Source organism: Osmerus eperlanus, chromosome 20 (genome assembly GCF_963692335.1).
Source record: "Osmerus eperlanus chromosome 20, fOsmEpe2.1, whole genome shotgun sequence".
Lineage (NCBI taxonomy): Eukaryota > Metazoa > Chordata > Actinopteri > Osmeriformes > Osmeridae > Osmerus > Osmerus eperlanus.
The window spans coordinates 13,103,714-13,120,625 of NC_085037.1; the positions used below are offsets into that span (position 1 = coordinate 13,103,714).

The following is a 16,912-nucleotide window of genomic DNA, read 5'->3' on the forward strand; positions in this document are numbered from 1 at the left end:
GTTTTTATTTGTAATATTACAGCTGATATCACTGTTGTCAATGAGTGTAAGCATAGCCTAAGCAAAACATTATTTTGAAATACTTCCTTATAAATGTAGGGCCTATTGTTTTACCGTTCAGCTCCACTGACTTGATCACCGACTGTTGTTGTGTAGCGACCCAATGCGCATGTGCAAGTCACCAGCGAGGAATCGTCGTGCAGAAAGTAAACATGGCTCTTCGTGAAGGAGCGCTGAGAATGAATTTCTTAGCTAACCGCAATTTCTACAAATTTACGTCGGTTGGCTTAGTACGGACGTTATCTGAAAAAGTATCAACCAAGCCCAAACCCAGCAGTGCTCCTGAGACAACGGGAGATCATTTGCTATATACTCAGGAGCACTTTGCGCTGAAGGACTCCCTCAGAAAGGTATGAACACAACTAGCTAGCTAGCCTAGCTTTCTTGCTAACTTCAGCAACAGTATAGCTTGCTTGGCTAGCTTGCTAATAAAAACTCCGGTTAAAACAAACGGCCATGAAATGTTCCATGCATTAGAGGTACTCACAATGCAAAAACAATCGAACACACTCCATTTTGACTTTCTATAACCTTAGGCACCTGACGTAGTAACAGTAACATTAAGTAGGTGAGAGGTCAGTGTTGAATAACAATATCTGCACACAAGGGCAATAAACTAAAATTATATAAAGCAATAATGGCATTAGCCCAAGGTTGATCTGACGTTCGGTGGTGAGGGAATTCTACATGGGATCGTAACTTGGAAGTTTCTTTAGTGTTAGTATAGTTTTTCTTTAGTTTTAAATATTGTTGACAAGCTTGGTATCAAACCATGTTTATACGAAAATGTGTATTCCATGTGTAGTCCCTACACAGTGGTCATATACTGGCCTACTTAAAGTCCATTTAGGATGTGAAAACAAAAAGATTTTGGTAAATGAAAGGATTAGAGAGGAAAGGTTGACCAACATTGAAATCACGGGGGAAATATAAAAGGGGATTCAGTTTCATCCCCACGTGTAGTTCTCAGCTCTGCTATGTCAAATCATTGTTCTGGTTGTCAACATCAACACCAAGCAACAAGCTTTAAGGATTCAAGGTCCTGTTAGACCTGTACATTTAATTTTTACTTTGGATTCATTTGCCGCATGCTTTTATCTAAAGCGACATACAAACGGTGGATATCGAAAGTACCGCAGAAGATCAAGGATTATAAGTACGTTGTTCTAACAGTGTTTCGGTGTTCAAAGTCAAGGAACAGACTGTATTTACTAGCTACATCTCAAAGCAACCACATCTCTGATACCAGGCACAGTGAAGCAATGATACTACAGTACAACAGTAACATCTCAATTGCGTAAGTATATAGCAACAGTAACATGTTCATTCCACTAGCTATCTGATTAATGTAGCCTATGGCGAAAATAAATAATAATACTACAGTGCCATAATAACATATCAATTACTACAGTTAGGCCTAAAGTTCCTGTAAAGATCTTCCTTTCGTCCGCCTTCCTTTGGTCGTATGATGCTTGCGTGCTGGGTAACACGGAAGAATTATCAGGTTATTATCTGATGGATACTGTAGGGCAGGCCTGTATAATATTTATGCCCAGATAGAGGTTGTTCATCTTCACAACTTTCCGTTTTGTAGAACACTGAAGATTTTTCTTGGCTGGGAAGGGTATTTGGCTAACTTAGTACTGTGTGTTTTGGGAAGAGAACAGAGATGGAATTCGTAGCCGATAAGCTGTCCCACAAAAACATTTTCCTTCAAAGCCCACCAGTGTACAGACCAAGGTTTATACAGGGAAATACCGTTCCAGCCTAGCCAGGTGGCTACAACTGTTACATGAAGATGCATTTTGCATTAGTTAGATAGCATTAAGTGTTGCTGAAATTAAAACAAAACCCATTATAATAAATGACTCATAGAAGCTGATAGTGGTTTGAGCACAGAATGTATCTTTGTTTGAATAAATAACCCATTTGATGTAAAAATAAAAAAATAAATAAATTAATGGTAGGTTTTAATTATCTCTACTTGCCATGGGAGAGGTATTGTGCTCAGTGGGAAAGCTTGAAAGCAGAATTATTGTCAAGTTTGTCAAGGGTGTTTTGACTGTTGGCCATTAAAGGTGCTGGTGCATTAGAACGATATTAACAGCTATAATGGCGCAGAGAGCAGAGTTAACTCTGGAACATGTAGCAGTTTTTTGAAGGCAGCACTTAATTGTTTTAGTCTAAAAGGTCCCAGCCCTGTTTATTTTATTTTTTAAGGTCCTTTTGCATAACATCCATTTTGAGTTTTATTGCCATTTTCAAGGCCCCCGGGTGGAACCAGTGATGCACTGATTTCCAATCAAAGTTACCAGTGCATCAGTATTAGGCCTACACTAATCATTTCCATTCTACAACAGGATAAAGATGGTAGGATAGCGATGGAACCTGATCCGGCTGAATAACCACAGTGAAGCACGAGCAGATCAGACCTTTTCCATAAAGCTTCCCAGGTTCCTTGTAGGTTCTGTGGTTTCGGCCGGTGACCCGGGGTCAGTGCTGATGCGGGGGTCAGTGCTGATGCGGGGGTCAGTGCTGATGCGGGGGTCAGTGCTGATGCGGGGATCTGTCTTGACTCCCCAGGGAGTCTTCTCCCCGAGGGGGAGTCCTTCCAGGCAGTCCTCCTCTCAGTGACTCATGCTGCTAGCGCTGAGGTCCTGAGAGGGGGTCTGACTGCTAGCGCTGAGGTCCTGAGAGGGGGTCTGACTGCTAGCGCTGAGGTCCTGAGAGGGGGTCTGACTGCTAGTGCTGAGGTCCTGAGAGGGGGTCTGACTGCTAGCGCTGAGGTCCTGAGAGGGGGTCTGACTGCTAGCGCTGAAGTCCTGAGAAGGGGTCTGACTGCTAGCGCTGAAGTCCTGAGAAGGGGTCTGACTGCTAGCGCTGAAGTCTTGAGAGGGGGTCTGACTGCTAGTGCTGAGGTCCTGAGAGGGGGTCTGACTGCTAGTGCTGAGGTCCTGAGAGGGGGTCTGACTGCTAGCGCTGAGGTCCTGAGAGGGGGTCTGACTGCTAGCGCTGAGGTCCTGAGAGGGGGTCTGACTGCTAACGCTGAGGTCCTGAGAGGGGGTCTGACTGCTAGCGCTGAGGTCCTGAGAGGGGGTCTGACTGCTAGCGCTGAGGTCCTGAGAGGGGGTCTGACTGCTAGCGCTGAAGTCTTGAGAGGGGGTCTGACTGCTAGTGCTGAGGTCCTGAGAGGGGGTCTGACTGCTAGTGCTGAGGTCCTGAGAAGGGGTCTGACTGCTAGCGCTGAGGTCCTGAGAGGGGGTCTGACTGCTAGCGCTGAGGTCCTGAGAGGGGGTCTGACTGCTAGCGCTGAAGTCTTGAGAGGGGGTCTGACTGCTAGTGCTGAGGTCCTGAGAGGGGGTCTGACTGCTAGTGCTGAGGTCCTGAGAAGGGGTCTGACTGCTAGCGCTGAGGTCCTGAGAGGGGGTCTGACTGCTAGCGCTGTGGTCCTGAGAGGGGGTCTGACTGCTAGCGCTGAAGTCTTGAGAGGGGGTCTGACTGCTAGTGCTGAGGTCCTGGGAGGGGGTCTGACTGCTAGTGCTGAGGTCCTGAGAAGGGGTCTGACTGCTAGCGCTGAGGTCCTGAGAGGGGGTCTGACTGCTAGCGCTGTGGTCCTGAGAGGGGGTCTGACTGCTAGTGCTGAGGTCCTGAGAAGGGGTCTGACTGCTAGCGCTGAGGTCCTGAGAGGGGGTCTGACTGCTAGCGCTGTGGTCCTGAGAGGGGGTCTGACTGCTAGCGCTGAAGTCTTGAGAGGGGGTCTGACTGCTAGTGCTGAGGTCCTGAGAGGGGGTCTGACTGCTAGTGCTGAGGTCCTGAGAAGGGGTCTGACTGCTAGCGCTGAGGTCCTGAGAGGGGGTCTGACTGCTAGCGCTGTGGTCCTGAGAGGGGGTCTGACTGCTAGCGCTGAGGTCCTGAAAGGGGGTCTGACTGCCCATCTGTGGCTGGAAATGTCTTGCTTATCCAGTTCTGTCATGGTTCCATGTGTATGCTGGTTGTCCCCACCAGAAAACAGAACATTTGACCATCCCAGTATGTGGGCTGTATCATGTTTGATAACATCCCCCTCTTGTCATGGCGTACTGACCTATATTACACACACACACCACACACACATGCGGCCAGAAGTCTGCCGACACGAGATTACAGAGAGACACAGTTTGCACAAAACAGAACACAGCAGGATTGCCGGGCATGTCCAAAGATACCGTGGCTTCTTCCTTCATTCACACTTCCACACGCTGTGAATGGAGACAGCCTAATGGCCAGCAATTTCCCTGAATACTGTCAGGGGAGAGATAAGCTTTTTATATTTGTCATTCATTAGTGGGACGGCAATATTGCAGGCACACCGCCTGTACAAGTACACAGACCTGCTGACAGACTAATAAGGAGGCAGGCAGATATTGACAGAGCAGAAACGCTTTAAAAAACTCACACCTGCTTAAACACACACACAGAGATGTGTATTTTTCTAAAGTGTGTTTGTCTCTCCCAGATCATTGACCAGGAGATTAACCCATATGTGGACCAGTGGGAAGCTGAGGGGATGTTCCCTGCTCACAAGGTCTTCAAGGTCCTGGGCAACGCTGGATTCCTGGGAGTCAACAAGCCTGTCGGTATGCATCTGTAACAGAGTTGAACTTGTTCAACTCACTCCTCTGTATAAATACCGCTAGCTTTTCCGTGGCGTAGCTGGTTGAACGGATGTGTATAAAAGTGGCAGTCAAGTTCGTAAGTGAGAGGTCTCGGGTTTCGAATCCCAGTAGGTAGAAGATCGGGAGGAAGCGACACTGACGTGCGACGCGACGACACTTACATCTGCCCTCAGCTGCCATTTACCTTATTAAAACAAACCTGAACTTTGCCGATGCTCGCCTCTTCACCGTTATGTGAGGGGAGAGGACAGCTCGTTTTATACAATCGAGACACTGAATCTGTTCCGTGTCAATGTGGAGAATAGTGGATTTAAAAATTTTCAACCGGAAGTCTTTTGTAGCTCTGCGTTGTGTAGTGGGAAAGGTAGCAGAGTGACATTAATGGGCTCGACGCCGCAGGTGTCAAACTCACGCCTTCGTTCCTTATCAGAGTTGGAACAAAGGCTAGCTTTTGTATCTGAGAGAGCAGGGTTTCATTTAATGACAACCACAGCACCAGACAAAATTATCTTATGAATCTTAAAGAATCATTAGTTTCGCAAGCGAAGTTTTCCGAATGTTTAGTTTGTGGACTTGGTAAATGTACGTTTTGAGGCGCGCTAACATCTCTGCCTTAAATGGGCCATGCCGTTGGCTCGGTTTAACGGTACCGCAACACGAAGTAAACACATGGTTAGTTTCTAGAAGGCCACCCGCTGTGTACAAGGAATGAAACCCTGACAACAGACAATTTCACCACATATTTTTGTGCGTAACTCAGCAAGAAAGAAAGCCAAGATACACCGTAAACACGACACAAACCCAATTCCAGCGTTTGGGAATGAAGCAGGGCACTGCAGTGAAGGCTCAGGGTCGTTCCTTTTGGGGAGATATGCTTTTTAAATCTGTAGATAAGAACCGGGAGGGAGTGCATTACAAAGTGCTGAGTGTTGAGGCCTGGAGCATTAGTATACAGGATTAGAATAGAACGATGCTGTCTCATAGCAGATTAGCAGAGGGCCAAATGGGTAACCTTGTATGATATAAACTGCGCCGCTACGCCGCTTGTGTTTAATGCGAACACTCGTGGTGGTAAGACGTGAAGGACACATCATTTAAACTAGTCGTGTTCTGTAAGGTAGAAAATTCTGACTTGCTGGGTCTTTTGTTTCCCCTTTCAAGTGCTGAATCAAGTTATTTATCAAGGTTATTACCCTTGAATGGACGTGCGTGTTTAAAAAGGTAACGCTTTATTAATCGCCAAGCGGGGAAATGTGGGCGTTACAGCAGCAGAAATAGACAAAGTAATGAAATTAAAGTAATGGAAAGAAGAAAAATAAAATAATAATACATATACACACACACAATGGACATATAGTTAACATAATATAAACAATATCAACATGCTTTTACAAACAACAACAATGTAGACATGTAAGCACTTTAGAACGTGATGCATGTCATGTCCACACCCAGCAGGCCTCGTACAGAACAGCCTCAGAGATGCTTTACAATGCAGGAACACTGACGAACACAGTCGACTGTGAGAGGAGTCCGTCTGGAACAGATGAAGAGTGATCTGGATGACACCTATCAGGAGCAGCATCAAGAGGAGAGGAGCTGTGACCTGGACAGGAAATGACCTCACAGGAGACGAGGGAACATCTGAATTAGGGAGTAATTCAGCCCGGCAGTAACCTCAAATTGCAACTGTGATGACGCAGAGATCCTGCCTAGAAACACAGCTCTCAGGATGACTGGCTCTCACTGAAACACTCCTGAACAACCCTGAAAACTTTCCTCTGTCATCCTGGAATGTCTTTCTGGGCAGTTGTAGCTGTGAGTATCTCTCTCCAGCCCTGCAGGAATGGTGTAGCTTTGTAGTGGGGGTCGTCTTATGAAAGCCCAGTTCCTTGGAAGATACTGTGTGGACCGGCTCCAACCAGCACAGCAGACGCCAGCTCCCCTCCCAGATCAGCCCAGATAGGAGACCTGACGCGGGGGGAAGACCAGGGGTCTGTTCTGTTCTCTTGGCCTCTCTCAGCCCAGGCAGTTCATCATCGTAACGAGCAGTCTTGTCAGAACCCACCTCCGTCCAGAACTTGTTATTGTAGGCCGGGGTGGATGCAGCCCGGCGGTCAGAGCATTTTGACTGCAGTTTGAGGTCACAGGTTTAAATCCCACCCCCCTTGGACTGTACGTCACTTTGGATAATAATGATAAAATAGAAAACATTTGCTAAAATGATGTTCATGATTGTATTTCCAGACCAGGACTGCTGGCCCTTCACTCTCCAGTCCGTCGGAGGAAAAAGCAGGATTGTTTTTTAACAGCCGCACGGGAAGTGTTGGCAGGGGTATGGCTGTCGGGGCATCCAATGAGAGAGACCACCAAGCATACTCCAATGTTGACCTTGTCTTCCATCTTGTGGGTGGGGCTTGGCGTTCCTCCACTTTACTTCCTGTTCCTTCATGAGAGGTCAAAGGTCACTGCCAAGTCCCCCCTCCCCCCCACGGAGATTATCAACCCATGTGTGTGTGAGTTGGGATCTCGCTTGAAAGCGTTGTCATGGCGACCACATCGTGACGAGCGTGCCAGGGCATCGCAGTCAAGTGAGGAGCGCATGGTCCCGTCGCGAGTTGTCATGGAGACACAGATGAGAACGATTGGCTGGCTCAGACCTCCGCGCGGAGACGCAGCCAATCAAGCGGTCGCTTAGGAGCCGTTCTTCTGAGTTTCAGAGCACGGATCAGTCAGGTGATGTGTTGAAGGAGGCAACGTGAACCCCCCCCCTCCCTCTCCTCCCCCCCTCCCTCTCCTCCCCCCCTCCCTCTCCCCCACCCCTCCCTCTCCTCCCCCCCTCCCTCTCCTCCCCCCCTCCCTCTCCCCCACCCCTCCCTCTCCTCCCCCCCTCCCTCTCCTCCACCCTCCAGACCAGTGGTCCAGCAGGTCCCTCCCTCTCCTCCACCCTCCAGACCAGTGGTCCAGCAGGTCCCTCCCTCTCCTCTACCCTCCAGACCAGTGGTCCAGCAGGTCCCTCCCTCTCCTCCACCCTCCCTCTCCTCCACCCTCCAGACCAGTGGTCCAGCAGGTCTCTCCCTCTCCTCCACCCTCCAGACCAGTGGTCCAGCAGGTCCCTCCCTCTCCTCTACCCTCCAGACCAGTGGTCCAGCAGGTCAGACCTTTGCAGGGGGTTAGTTTGGAGATGCCGGCATCTGGTCCAGCAGGTCCCTCCCTCTCCTCCACCCTCCCTCTCCTCCACCCTCCAGACCAGTGGTCCAGCAGGTCCCTCCCTCTCCTCCACCCTCCAGACCAGTGGTCCAGCAGGTCCCTCCCTCTCCTCCACCCTCCCTCTCCTCCACCCTCCAGACCAGTGGTCCAGCAGGTCCCTCCCTCTCCTCTACCCTCCAGACCAGTGGTCCAGCAGGTCCCTCCCTCTCCTCCACCCTCCAGACCAGTGGTCCAGCAGGTCCCTCCCTCTCCTCCACCCTCCAGACCAGTGGTCCAGCAGGTCCCTCCCTCTCCTCCACCCTCCCTCTCCTCCACCCTCCAGACCAGTGGTCCAGCAGGTCCCTCCCTCTCCTCCACCCTCCAGACCAGTGGTCCAGCAGGTCCCTCCCTCTCCTCCACCCTCCCTCTCCTCCACCCTCCAGACCAGTGGTCCAGCAGGTCCCTCCCTCTCCTCTACCCTCCAGACCAGTGGTCCAGCAGGTCCCTCCCTCTCCTCCACCCTCCAGACCAGTGGTCCAGCAGGTCCCTCCCTCTCCTCCACCCTCCAGACCAGTGGTCCAGCAGGTCCCTCCCTCTCCTCCACCCTCCCTCTCCTCCACCCTCCAGACCAGTGGTCCAGCAGGTCCCTCCCTCTCCTCCACCCTCCAGACCAGTGGTCCAGCAGGTCCCTCCCTCTCCTCCACCCTCCCTCTCCTCCACCCTCCAGACCAGTGGTCCAGCAGGTCCCTCCCTCTCCTCCACCCTCCAGACCAGTGGTCCAGCAGGTCCCTCCCTCTCCTCTACCCTCCAGACCAGTGGTCCAGCAGGTCCCTCCCTCTCCTCCACCCTCCAGACCAGTGGTCCAGCAGGTCCCTCCCTCTCCTCCACCCTCCAGACCAGTGGTCCAGCAGGTCCCTCCCTCTCCTCCACCCTCCCTCTCCTCCACCCTCCAGACCAGTGGTCCAGCAGGTCCCTCCCTCTCCTCCACCCTCCAGACCAGTGGTCCAGCAGGTCCCTCCCTCTCCTCCACCCTCCCTCTCCTCCACCCTCCAGACCAGTGGTCCAGCAGGTCCCTCCCTCTCCTCCACCCTCCAGACCAGTGGTCCAGCAGGTCCCTCCCTCTCCTCTACCCTCCAGACCAGTGGTCCAGCAGGTCCCTCCCTCTCCTCCACCCTCCAGACCAGTGGTCCAGCAGGTCCCTCCCTCTCCTCCACCCTCCCTCTCCTCCACCCTCCAGACCAGTGGTCCAGCAGGTCCCTCCCTCTCCTCCACCCTCCAGACCAGTGGTCCAGCAGGTCCCTCCCTCTCCTCCACCCTCCCTCTCCTCCACCCTCCAGACCAGTGGTCCAGCAGGTCTCTCCCTCTCCTCCACCCTCCAGACCAGTGGTCCAGCAGGTCCCTCCCTCTCCTCTACCCTCCAGACCAGTGGTCCAGCAGGTCAGACCTTTGCAGGGGGTTAGTTTGGAGATGCCGGCATCTGAACATCCCACTGAGGCAGCTGGGCTCTGAGCCCAGGGCAGGCCAGGAGGAACGACAGAACATGTGGTCCGTCGGTGACAGCCAGGGTTGACGTTCCCCCCTGCTGTGCCTGGCTCCCCCCCTGCTGTGCCTAGCTTCCCGGCTCTTCCAGATGTTGTACCCCCCCTTCTCCGTCCGCAGCGTGTGAACATTTCCAGCTGCAGATGTTTCTCTCTGGGGGGTGAAAAGGCTCCAGCTCTCTCTTGTTTCTTTTACTGACCGCCCCCCTCCCTCTCCTCCCCCCCTCCCTCTCCTCCCCCCCTCCCTCTCCTCCCTCTCGTCCCACCCCCTCTCCCTCCACCCCTTCCCTCTCCTCCCCCCCTCCCTCTCCTCCCTCTCCTCCCTCTCCCTCCCCCCCTTCCCTCTCCTCCCCCCCTTCCCTCCCTCTCCTCCCCCCCCCCTCCCTCTCCTCCCTCTCCCCCCCCCTCTCCCTCCACCCCTTCCCTCCCTCTCCTCCCCCCCTCCCTCTCCTCCCCCCCTCCCTCTCCTCCCTTCCTCTCTCTCGCCCCCCCGCCTCCCTCCCCCCCCCCCCCCCCCCTTGGCAGGTGACTCTGACCCCTGCTGGTGAGTGATGTTTCTGTCTGTTGCCTCCTACTTAATCTGACGTGGAATATTACAGTCTGTTTGTCTTTCTGCCAAGTCACGGGTCGTTAGGGAGTCTGTCAACAGTGTCAGTGTGTAAACTATATATTTACAGTATTCTGATTTCATTACAGTCTGGTTGGATGTATTAAGTAATTAGTTAGAAGTAGCTGTACATTTGTCAGCGCAGTGTGCAAGTTATCTTTTCCTAGCTGTGCCGTGCCCAGAGAGGCTAGAGTATGGCTGAGGCCTCACCGCAGCAGGCTGGAGTCTAACCTGGCCCGGGGCCATTGCTGAATGTTTCTCTCTCTCTCTCTCTCTATCTCTCACTCTCTTTCCCCACACTTCTCTTAAAAACTGACCAATAAAGCATGAAAAATTCCCAGAAAGATACTGTAAGGAGAAAAGAACATCTGCAAAAACAATCAAATTAGGGTTAGGGTTGTCCTGGAAACCCCCGGATCCATCACCGGCCCAGACCAGTGAGAGACATGCAAGGAGGGTTCATGTTTGTCATTCAGAAGACAGCCTGGTTTGGCCCCCCTGGTTATCTCTCCCTCAGCAGAGGAAGGGAAGGAGAGCGGGTGTGTCTTCCTGAGAGATCCCCCCCCCACATGGAGAGATCATCCATGTGGGGTTCTTACTTGTCTTTCCTCTGGTTGTGGTGACTCATGGTTGAAGCTCGTTAAAGACCTGAGGCTTCACCTCAGCCAAAGAAATTCCTTTTCCACATGCTGTACATGTGCTGTGTGTGCCATACTGTAATGCAGCGCGTGGCAACCAGGTGCACCTTCCATCTGGTATTTAATCTGCCTGTTATCCCGCTGGCTGTTATCCGGGCTGGGGAGCAGGGTCCGATCAGACCCAGCAGGATTTCCCCAATAATTAGGCCAAGATTCTGTGTGTGTGTACTGCTTCTGACCGTGTGTGTGTGTGCGTGTGTCCTGCTCCAGAGTATGGGGGGCTGGGGCTAGACTTCAGCTACAGTGTTGCAGTGTCAGAGGAGCTGGGCAACATCAACTGTGGAGGGATCCCCATGGCCATCGGAGTCCAGACTGACATGGCCACCCCCGCCCTGGCCAGGTAACCATGGAGATTACCCTCCCCCATCCCCGCCCTGGCCAGGTAACCATGGAGATTACCCTCCCCCATCCCTGCCCTGGCCAGGTAACCATGGAGATTACCCTCCCCCATCCCCGCCCTGGCCAGGTAACCATGGAGATTACCCTCCCCCATCCCTGCCCTGGCCAGGTAACCATGGAGATTACCCTCCCCCATCCCCGCCCTGGCCAGGTAACCATGGAGATTACCCTCCCCCATCCCCGCCCTGGCCAGGTAACCATGGAGATTACCCTCTGTGGTCTTTTACATTCATATGTCACCGAATTTCCTAGAACTTTGTGTGTGTGTGTACATGTGTGTGTGTGTGTGGGGGACCATTCTATAGGTTTGGTTCAGAAGAGCTGAAGCAGGAGTTCCTGCTGCCCTCCATCCTGGGAGACAAGGTGGCCTGTCTGGGTGTGAGTGAAGTCGGAGCTGGGTCTGATGTCGCAAGTACGCGCTGCTCCTTCTCCTCCCTCCTCCTTCTCTTCCCTTCTCCTCCTCCTCCTCTTCCTTCTCCTCCCTCCTCCTTCTCCTCTGCCTTTTCCTCCTTCTCCTCTGCCTTCTCCTCCTTCCTCCTTCTCCTCCTCCTTCTCCTCCCTCCTCCTTCTCCTCTTCCTCCTCCTCCTTCTTCTCCTCCTCCTCCCTCCTCCTTCACCTCCTCCTCCTCCTCCTTCTCCATGGCTCTCTTGACGGCTCCTCTAATGGTGTTTCTGCTAATCTTTAATTCTGGATGGCATTCAGAGTTTGAATAAGGCAATACATTGAGAAAATGTTTCATGGAGTACACATCATAGGTCTTCTGTCCATCCAACTCCTTCCCTCCCTCCCTCCCTCCGTCCCTCCCTCCCCTGGTCGTCCAGGCATCAGGACCAGGGCGGTGAGGAAGGGTGATGAGTTTGTGGTGAGTGGAGGGAAGATGTGGACCACAAACGGGACCCAGGCAGACTGGATGTGCCTGCTGGCCAACACCAGCGATGGGCCCGCACACAAGAACAAGTCCCTCATCTGCCTGCCCATGGATCTACCTGGTGACACCTTTTCAAACTTTCCAAGCTTGTTTTTTGAAAACTTTCCAAAACTTTTTCGAATATAGTTTTTCAAGCTTTCAGAACTTTATTTCCCCCTCTCTCCCCTCTCTCTCTCTCTCTCTCTCAGGAATCCACATTGCCCGCAAGATCGACAAGATGGGCATGAGGTCGTCTGACACGGCCGAGGTGTTCTTCGACGACGTCCGCGTTCCCTGCAAGAACATGATTGGCCAGGAGGGGATGGGCTTCACCTATCAAATGCTTCAGTTCCAGGAAGAGAGGCTTTGGGCTGTTGCCAATAGTAAGTGACCCCCCTCCTTCTCCTACTTCCCACAGAAACACATCCTCTGTTCCTGAGAAAGTCTGTCTCCCAAGGAACACCAGTACCAGAGAAATACTTCTCCCCTTCCTAGAGTAATACTCTCTTCTAGACCAAATATGTCTCATTGTTTATAGAAGCGTTTGGTGAGCAGGAAGTCCTCGTCTCACACCAGCTCAGCAGCTCAGCAGTCCCTGACGCTAGCTGATGACATCAGGATGTATCAACACAGATGCTTACGCAAAGATCTGTTACACACACTCACACAACCTGAACTGCTGTCCATTTCACCCGTCACTTACTGCTCCATACTCCCTCTGTTATTACACTGTCTCAGTTCTCTGGAAGCACGCAGGGGCAGAGAGGACTGCAAAGATCTGTTACGGACTGCAAAGATCTGTTACACACACTCACACAACCTGAACTGCTGTCCATTTCACCCGTCACTTACTGCTCCATACTCCCTCTGTTATTACACTGTCTCAGTTCTCTGGAAGCACGTAGGGGCAGAGAGGACTGCTACTGGAACCCTGTCGTTGTTTTCTTCACTAACCATCTGCCTCCTTCCTCCCCCACATCCCTGCCTCCTTCCTCCCCCACATCCCTGCCTCCTTCCTCCCCCACATCCCTGCCTCCTTCCTCCCCCACATCCCTGCCTCCTTCCTCCCCCACATCCCTGCCTCCTTCCTCCCCCACATCCCTGCCTCCTTCCTCCCCCACATCCCTGCCTCCTTCCTCCCCCACATCCCTGCCTCCTTCCTCCCCCACATCCCTGCCTCCTTCCTCCCCCACATCCCTGCCTCCTTCCTCCCCCACATCCCTGCCTCCTTCCTCCCCCACATCCCTGCCTCCTTCCTCCCCCACATCCCTGCCTCCTTCCTCCCCCACATCCCTGCCTCCTTCCTCCCCCACATCCCTGCCTCCTTCCTCCCCCACATCCCTGCTCCCTGCCTCCGTCCAGTTCTGACCATGATGGACAACGTTATCCAGCAGACCATCCAGTACACACGCCAGAGGAAGATCTTCAAGCTGCCCGTTCTCTACCACCAGACGGTCCACTTCCGCCTGGCCGAGCTGGAGACAGAGGTGGAGCTGCTCCGCTCGCTTCTGCACCGCGCCACAGGTCAGCCCTGCCTCAAACACCTCACTCAGCCCTCCTGGTTCCACCTGGGGGGGAAATCCTCAGCTCTGCCCACCTGGCACGTCACGGGACCCAAATCCAATGCACCTAAACTTAGGACAGAGAGAGGGCACAGATGATTACTTTTTTTATCCCTTTTGAAAAGGAGGGCCATCTGGCTGTTGGGCAGTGTTCCAGTGCCTTGTTATGCCTGGCGTGTTCGGCCCGTGGTGTGAATACTGATGACGGTGTCAGGTTTGGGAGCTGTTAACCAGCCTCAGAAACACTCCGCCAACCTCTGTTGGCAGTTGGTGGATACAGCCTGAATGTGGCAGCCACCCAACCCTCTCTCCATCCTCTCCTCCTCTCATCCCCCCCCATCCTCTCCTCCTCTCATCCCCCCATCCTCTCCTCCTCTCATCCCCCCCATCCTCTCCTCCTCTCATCCCCCCCATCCTCTCCTCCTCTCATCCGCCCCCATCCTCTCCTCCTCTCATCCCCCCATCCTCTCCTCCTCTCATCCCCCCCCATCCTCTCCTCCTCTCATCCCCCATCCTCTCCTCCTCCCATGCTTTCCTCCTTCTCACAGACGTGTTGATGGACTGCTTGTGTGGTCCAGCCCTAGCAGGCTCCACCATGGCTGCCGAGATCACAGCATATGTTAACAACCCACGCTTATCACTGGAGCCATCTCTCTCTCTCCTTTTCACTTCTGTTTTATTTAAACTGCTTATTATTAGATGTGTCTGAACAAGGGAGATATTTCCAAACAATTTACTCTACCCTTCCTTCCCTCCCTCCTCTCTCTCCCCCTTCCCTCCTCCCTCTCTCCCTCCCTACCTTACTCTCCCTCCCTCCCTCCTCCCTCTCTCCCTCCCTGCCTTACTCTCCCTCCCTCCTCCCTCTCTCCCTCCCTGCCTTACTCTCCCTCCCCTCCTCCCTCTCTCCCTCCCTGCCTTACTCTCCCTCCCTCTCTCCCTCCCTGCCTTACTCTCCCTCCCTCCCTCCTCCCTCTCTCCCTCCCTGCCTTACTCTCCCTCCCTCCTCCCTCTCTCCCTCCCTGCCTTACTCTCCCTCCCTCCCCTCCTCCCTCTCTCCCTCCCTGCCTTACTCTCCCTCCCTCCCCTCCTCCCTCTCTCCCTCCCTGCCTTACTCTCCCTCCCTCCCCTCCTCCCTCTCTCCCTCCCTGCCTTACTCTCCCTCCCTCCCCTCCTCCCTCTCTCCCTCCCTGCCTTACTCTCCCTCCCTCCCCTCCTCCCTCTCTCCCTCCCTGCCTTACTCTCCCTCCCTCCCCTCCTCCCTCTCTCCCTCCCTGCCTTACTCTCCCTCCCTCCCCTCCTCCCTCTCTCCCTCCCTGCCTTACTCTCCCTCCCTCCCCTCCTCCCTCTCTCCCTCCCTGCCTTACTCTCCCTCCCTCCTCCCTCTCTCCCTCCCTGCCTTACTCTCCCTCCCTCCCCTCCTCCCTCTCTCCCTCCCTGCCTTACTCTCCCTCCCTCCCCTCCTCCCTCTCTCCCTCCCTGCCTTACTCTCCCTCCCTCCCCTCCTCCCTCTCTCCCTCCCTGCCTTACTCTCCCTCCCTCCCCTCCTCCCTCTCTCCCTCCCTGCCTTACTCTCCCTCCCCTCCTCCCTCCCTCTCCCTGCCCTAATCTCCCTCCCCTCCTCCCTCCAGCTCTTTTCATCAGAGGTAATGATGTGACCAAGCTGGCGTCCATGGCTAAGCTGAAGGCGGGGCGTCTGTGCAGGGAGCTGGGAGACAGTTGCTTGCAGTTCTGGGGGGGCATGGGCTTCACCAACGACGTTCTGGTCAGCAGGTTCTACAGGTGGGTGATCAACCACACTGACGTTCTGGTCAGCAGGTTCTACAGGTGGGTGATCAACCACACTGACGTTCTGGTCAGCAGGTTCTACAGGTGGGTGATCAACCACACTGACGTTCTGGTCAGCAGGTTCTACAGGTGGGTGATCAACCACACTGACGTTCTGGTCAGCAGGTTCTACAGGTGGGTGATCAACCACACTGACGTTCTGGTCAGCAGGTTCTACAGGTGGGTGATCAACCACACTGACGTTCTGGTCAGCAGGTTCTACAGGTGGGTGATCAACCACACTGACGTTCTGGTCAGCAGGTTCTACAGGTGGGTGAGGGGTCAACCACACTGACCGTAAAAAATGACTAAATGTAAATGTTACCTTGGGGGTATGCCCAGTGGCACTGCTGGGGGGGTATTTTGATTACTCAAAATGTTATCTGTACCGGTATTAAGTCTATGCACATCTGATAGTTTGTAACATTAATTTTAAAATAAGGATCAGTATCAGAATCAGTTCTCGATTTCTTAACTCTCTTACTGACAGTTTTCAGCTAGCCTATATACGACAACAGCATAATAGAATTCCTGAAATTCAGTTTTGATTTTGGTTTGAAGGATATAGGCTTCTGTGCACAGCTGCCCAATCAAATCCATGATTTATTTTTTTGGGCAGTTTTGGGCTTTATTTTGAGAGACTGTTAGAGATGTTATTGTTGTTCTGTAATATTATTATTATGCACCATGCCTGGTATCTGAGACGTGGTTATTCAGATACCAGGTCCATTGCTGCGATGCAGCCAGACCGTTCCTTTACTCTGACCACTGAAACACTGTTAGAAACAGAGTTATAACAAGTATTCAACGTGATCATTGTTTTCGATAAGGCAGATAAAAATGAGAACTGTTACTCATTGCCCGTTCTGTGTCTGGTTTTCTGTTTAGAGACTCCAGGCTGCTGTCTATTGGTGGAGGGGCCGATGAGGTCATGCTGGCCATCATCTGCAAATACATGGACACCCTACCCAGGAAGTGATGTCATCATATGTAACGACTATGATTACTCATGAACGCGTCACCCGAAGTGCATTTTATTAGCAGTAAATCCATGGAAACATAATAATAAGGGCATGTGTCCTGTGATCAGGTTTGTAGCCACGGTAACCAGGGATGTGTTTATAGTGGCATGTTTCCATCTTGGGAGACTGAGTGACAGTAAGGTCCTGTTCTGTAGCGTATGTAAATTCAGGATTCATTAATATAGCCTTGTGCTTCATCCCTCATCGCCTTAACCAATAACCGTCCTCTCGGATGTACATGACTCATCAAGGTATACTTGATATTCACCACGTCTGTAAATGAAGTAATCTTGTTGTGTCAGATCAACCTTTGCTTAGAACCTGTAATTTTTTGTAGTATAGTCTCAAGCCATTGAACGGTATGTACAGTTTTAATCCACTTTTGTCTAAATTAAACTTGATCTGGCATCTGTACGTGAGGCCAACAATACAGACTCATTATAGCACCAC

The 16,912-nt window shown here is 52.6% G+C and overlaps 1 protein-coding gene across 1 annotated transcript; it reads left to right on the forward strand.

The window, feature by feature from the left end:
* Positions 1-158: 158 nt before the first annotated feature.
* On the forward strand, positions 159-16,876 carry zgc:85777 (uncharacterized protein LOC405871 homolog). Its single transcript, XM_062486724.1, has 9 exons — positions 159-410; positions 4,556-4,676; positions 10,958-11,087; positions 11,452-11,558; positions 11,969-12,136; positions 12,264-12,437; positions 13,417-13,578; positions 15,245-15,395; positions 16,329-16,876. The coding sequence occupies exons 1-9, from the start codon at positions 213-215 to the stop codon at positions 16,417-16,419; spliced, it is 1,302 nt and encodes a 433-aa protein (XP_062342708.1). The 5' UTR covers positions 159-212; the 3' UTR covers positions 16,420-16,876.
* The last annotated feature ends 36 nt before the right edge of the window (positions 16,877-16,912 follow it).

What these genes read in the sequence shown, in the direction of transcription:
- zgc:85777 (XM_062486724.1), top strand. Translation starts at nt 213, where the DNA reads ATGGCTCTTCGTGAAGGAGCGCTGAGAATGAATTTCTTAGCTAACCGC. An exon ending in GGGAGTCAACAAGCCTGTCG is followed by an intron (nt 4,677 to 10,957) that starts GTATGCATCTGT and finishes GTCCTGCTCCAG; the next exon opens with AGTATGGGGGGCTGGGGCTA. An exon ending in GCTTCTGCACCGCGCCACAG is followed by an intron (nt 13,579 to 15,244) that starts GTCAGCCCTGCC and finishes TCCTCCCTCCAG; the next exon opens with CTCTTTTCATCAGAGGTAAT.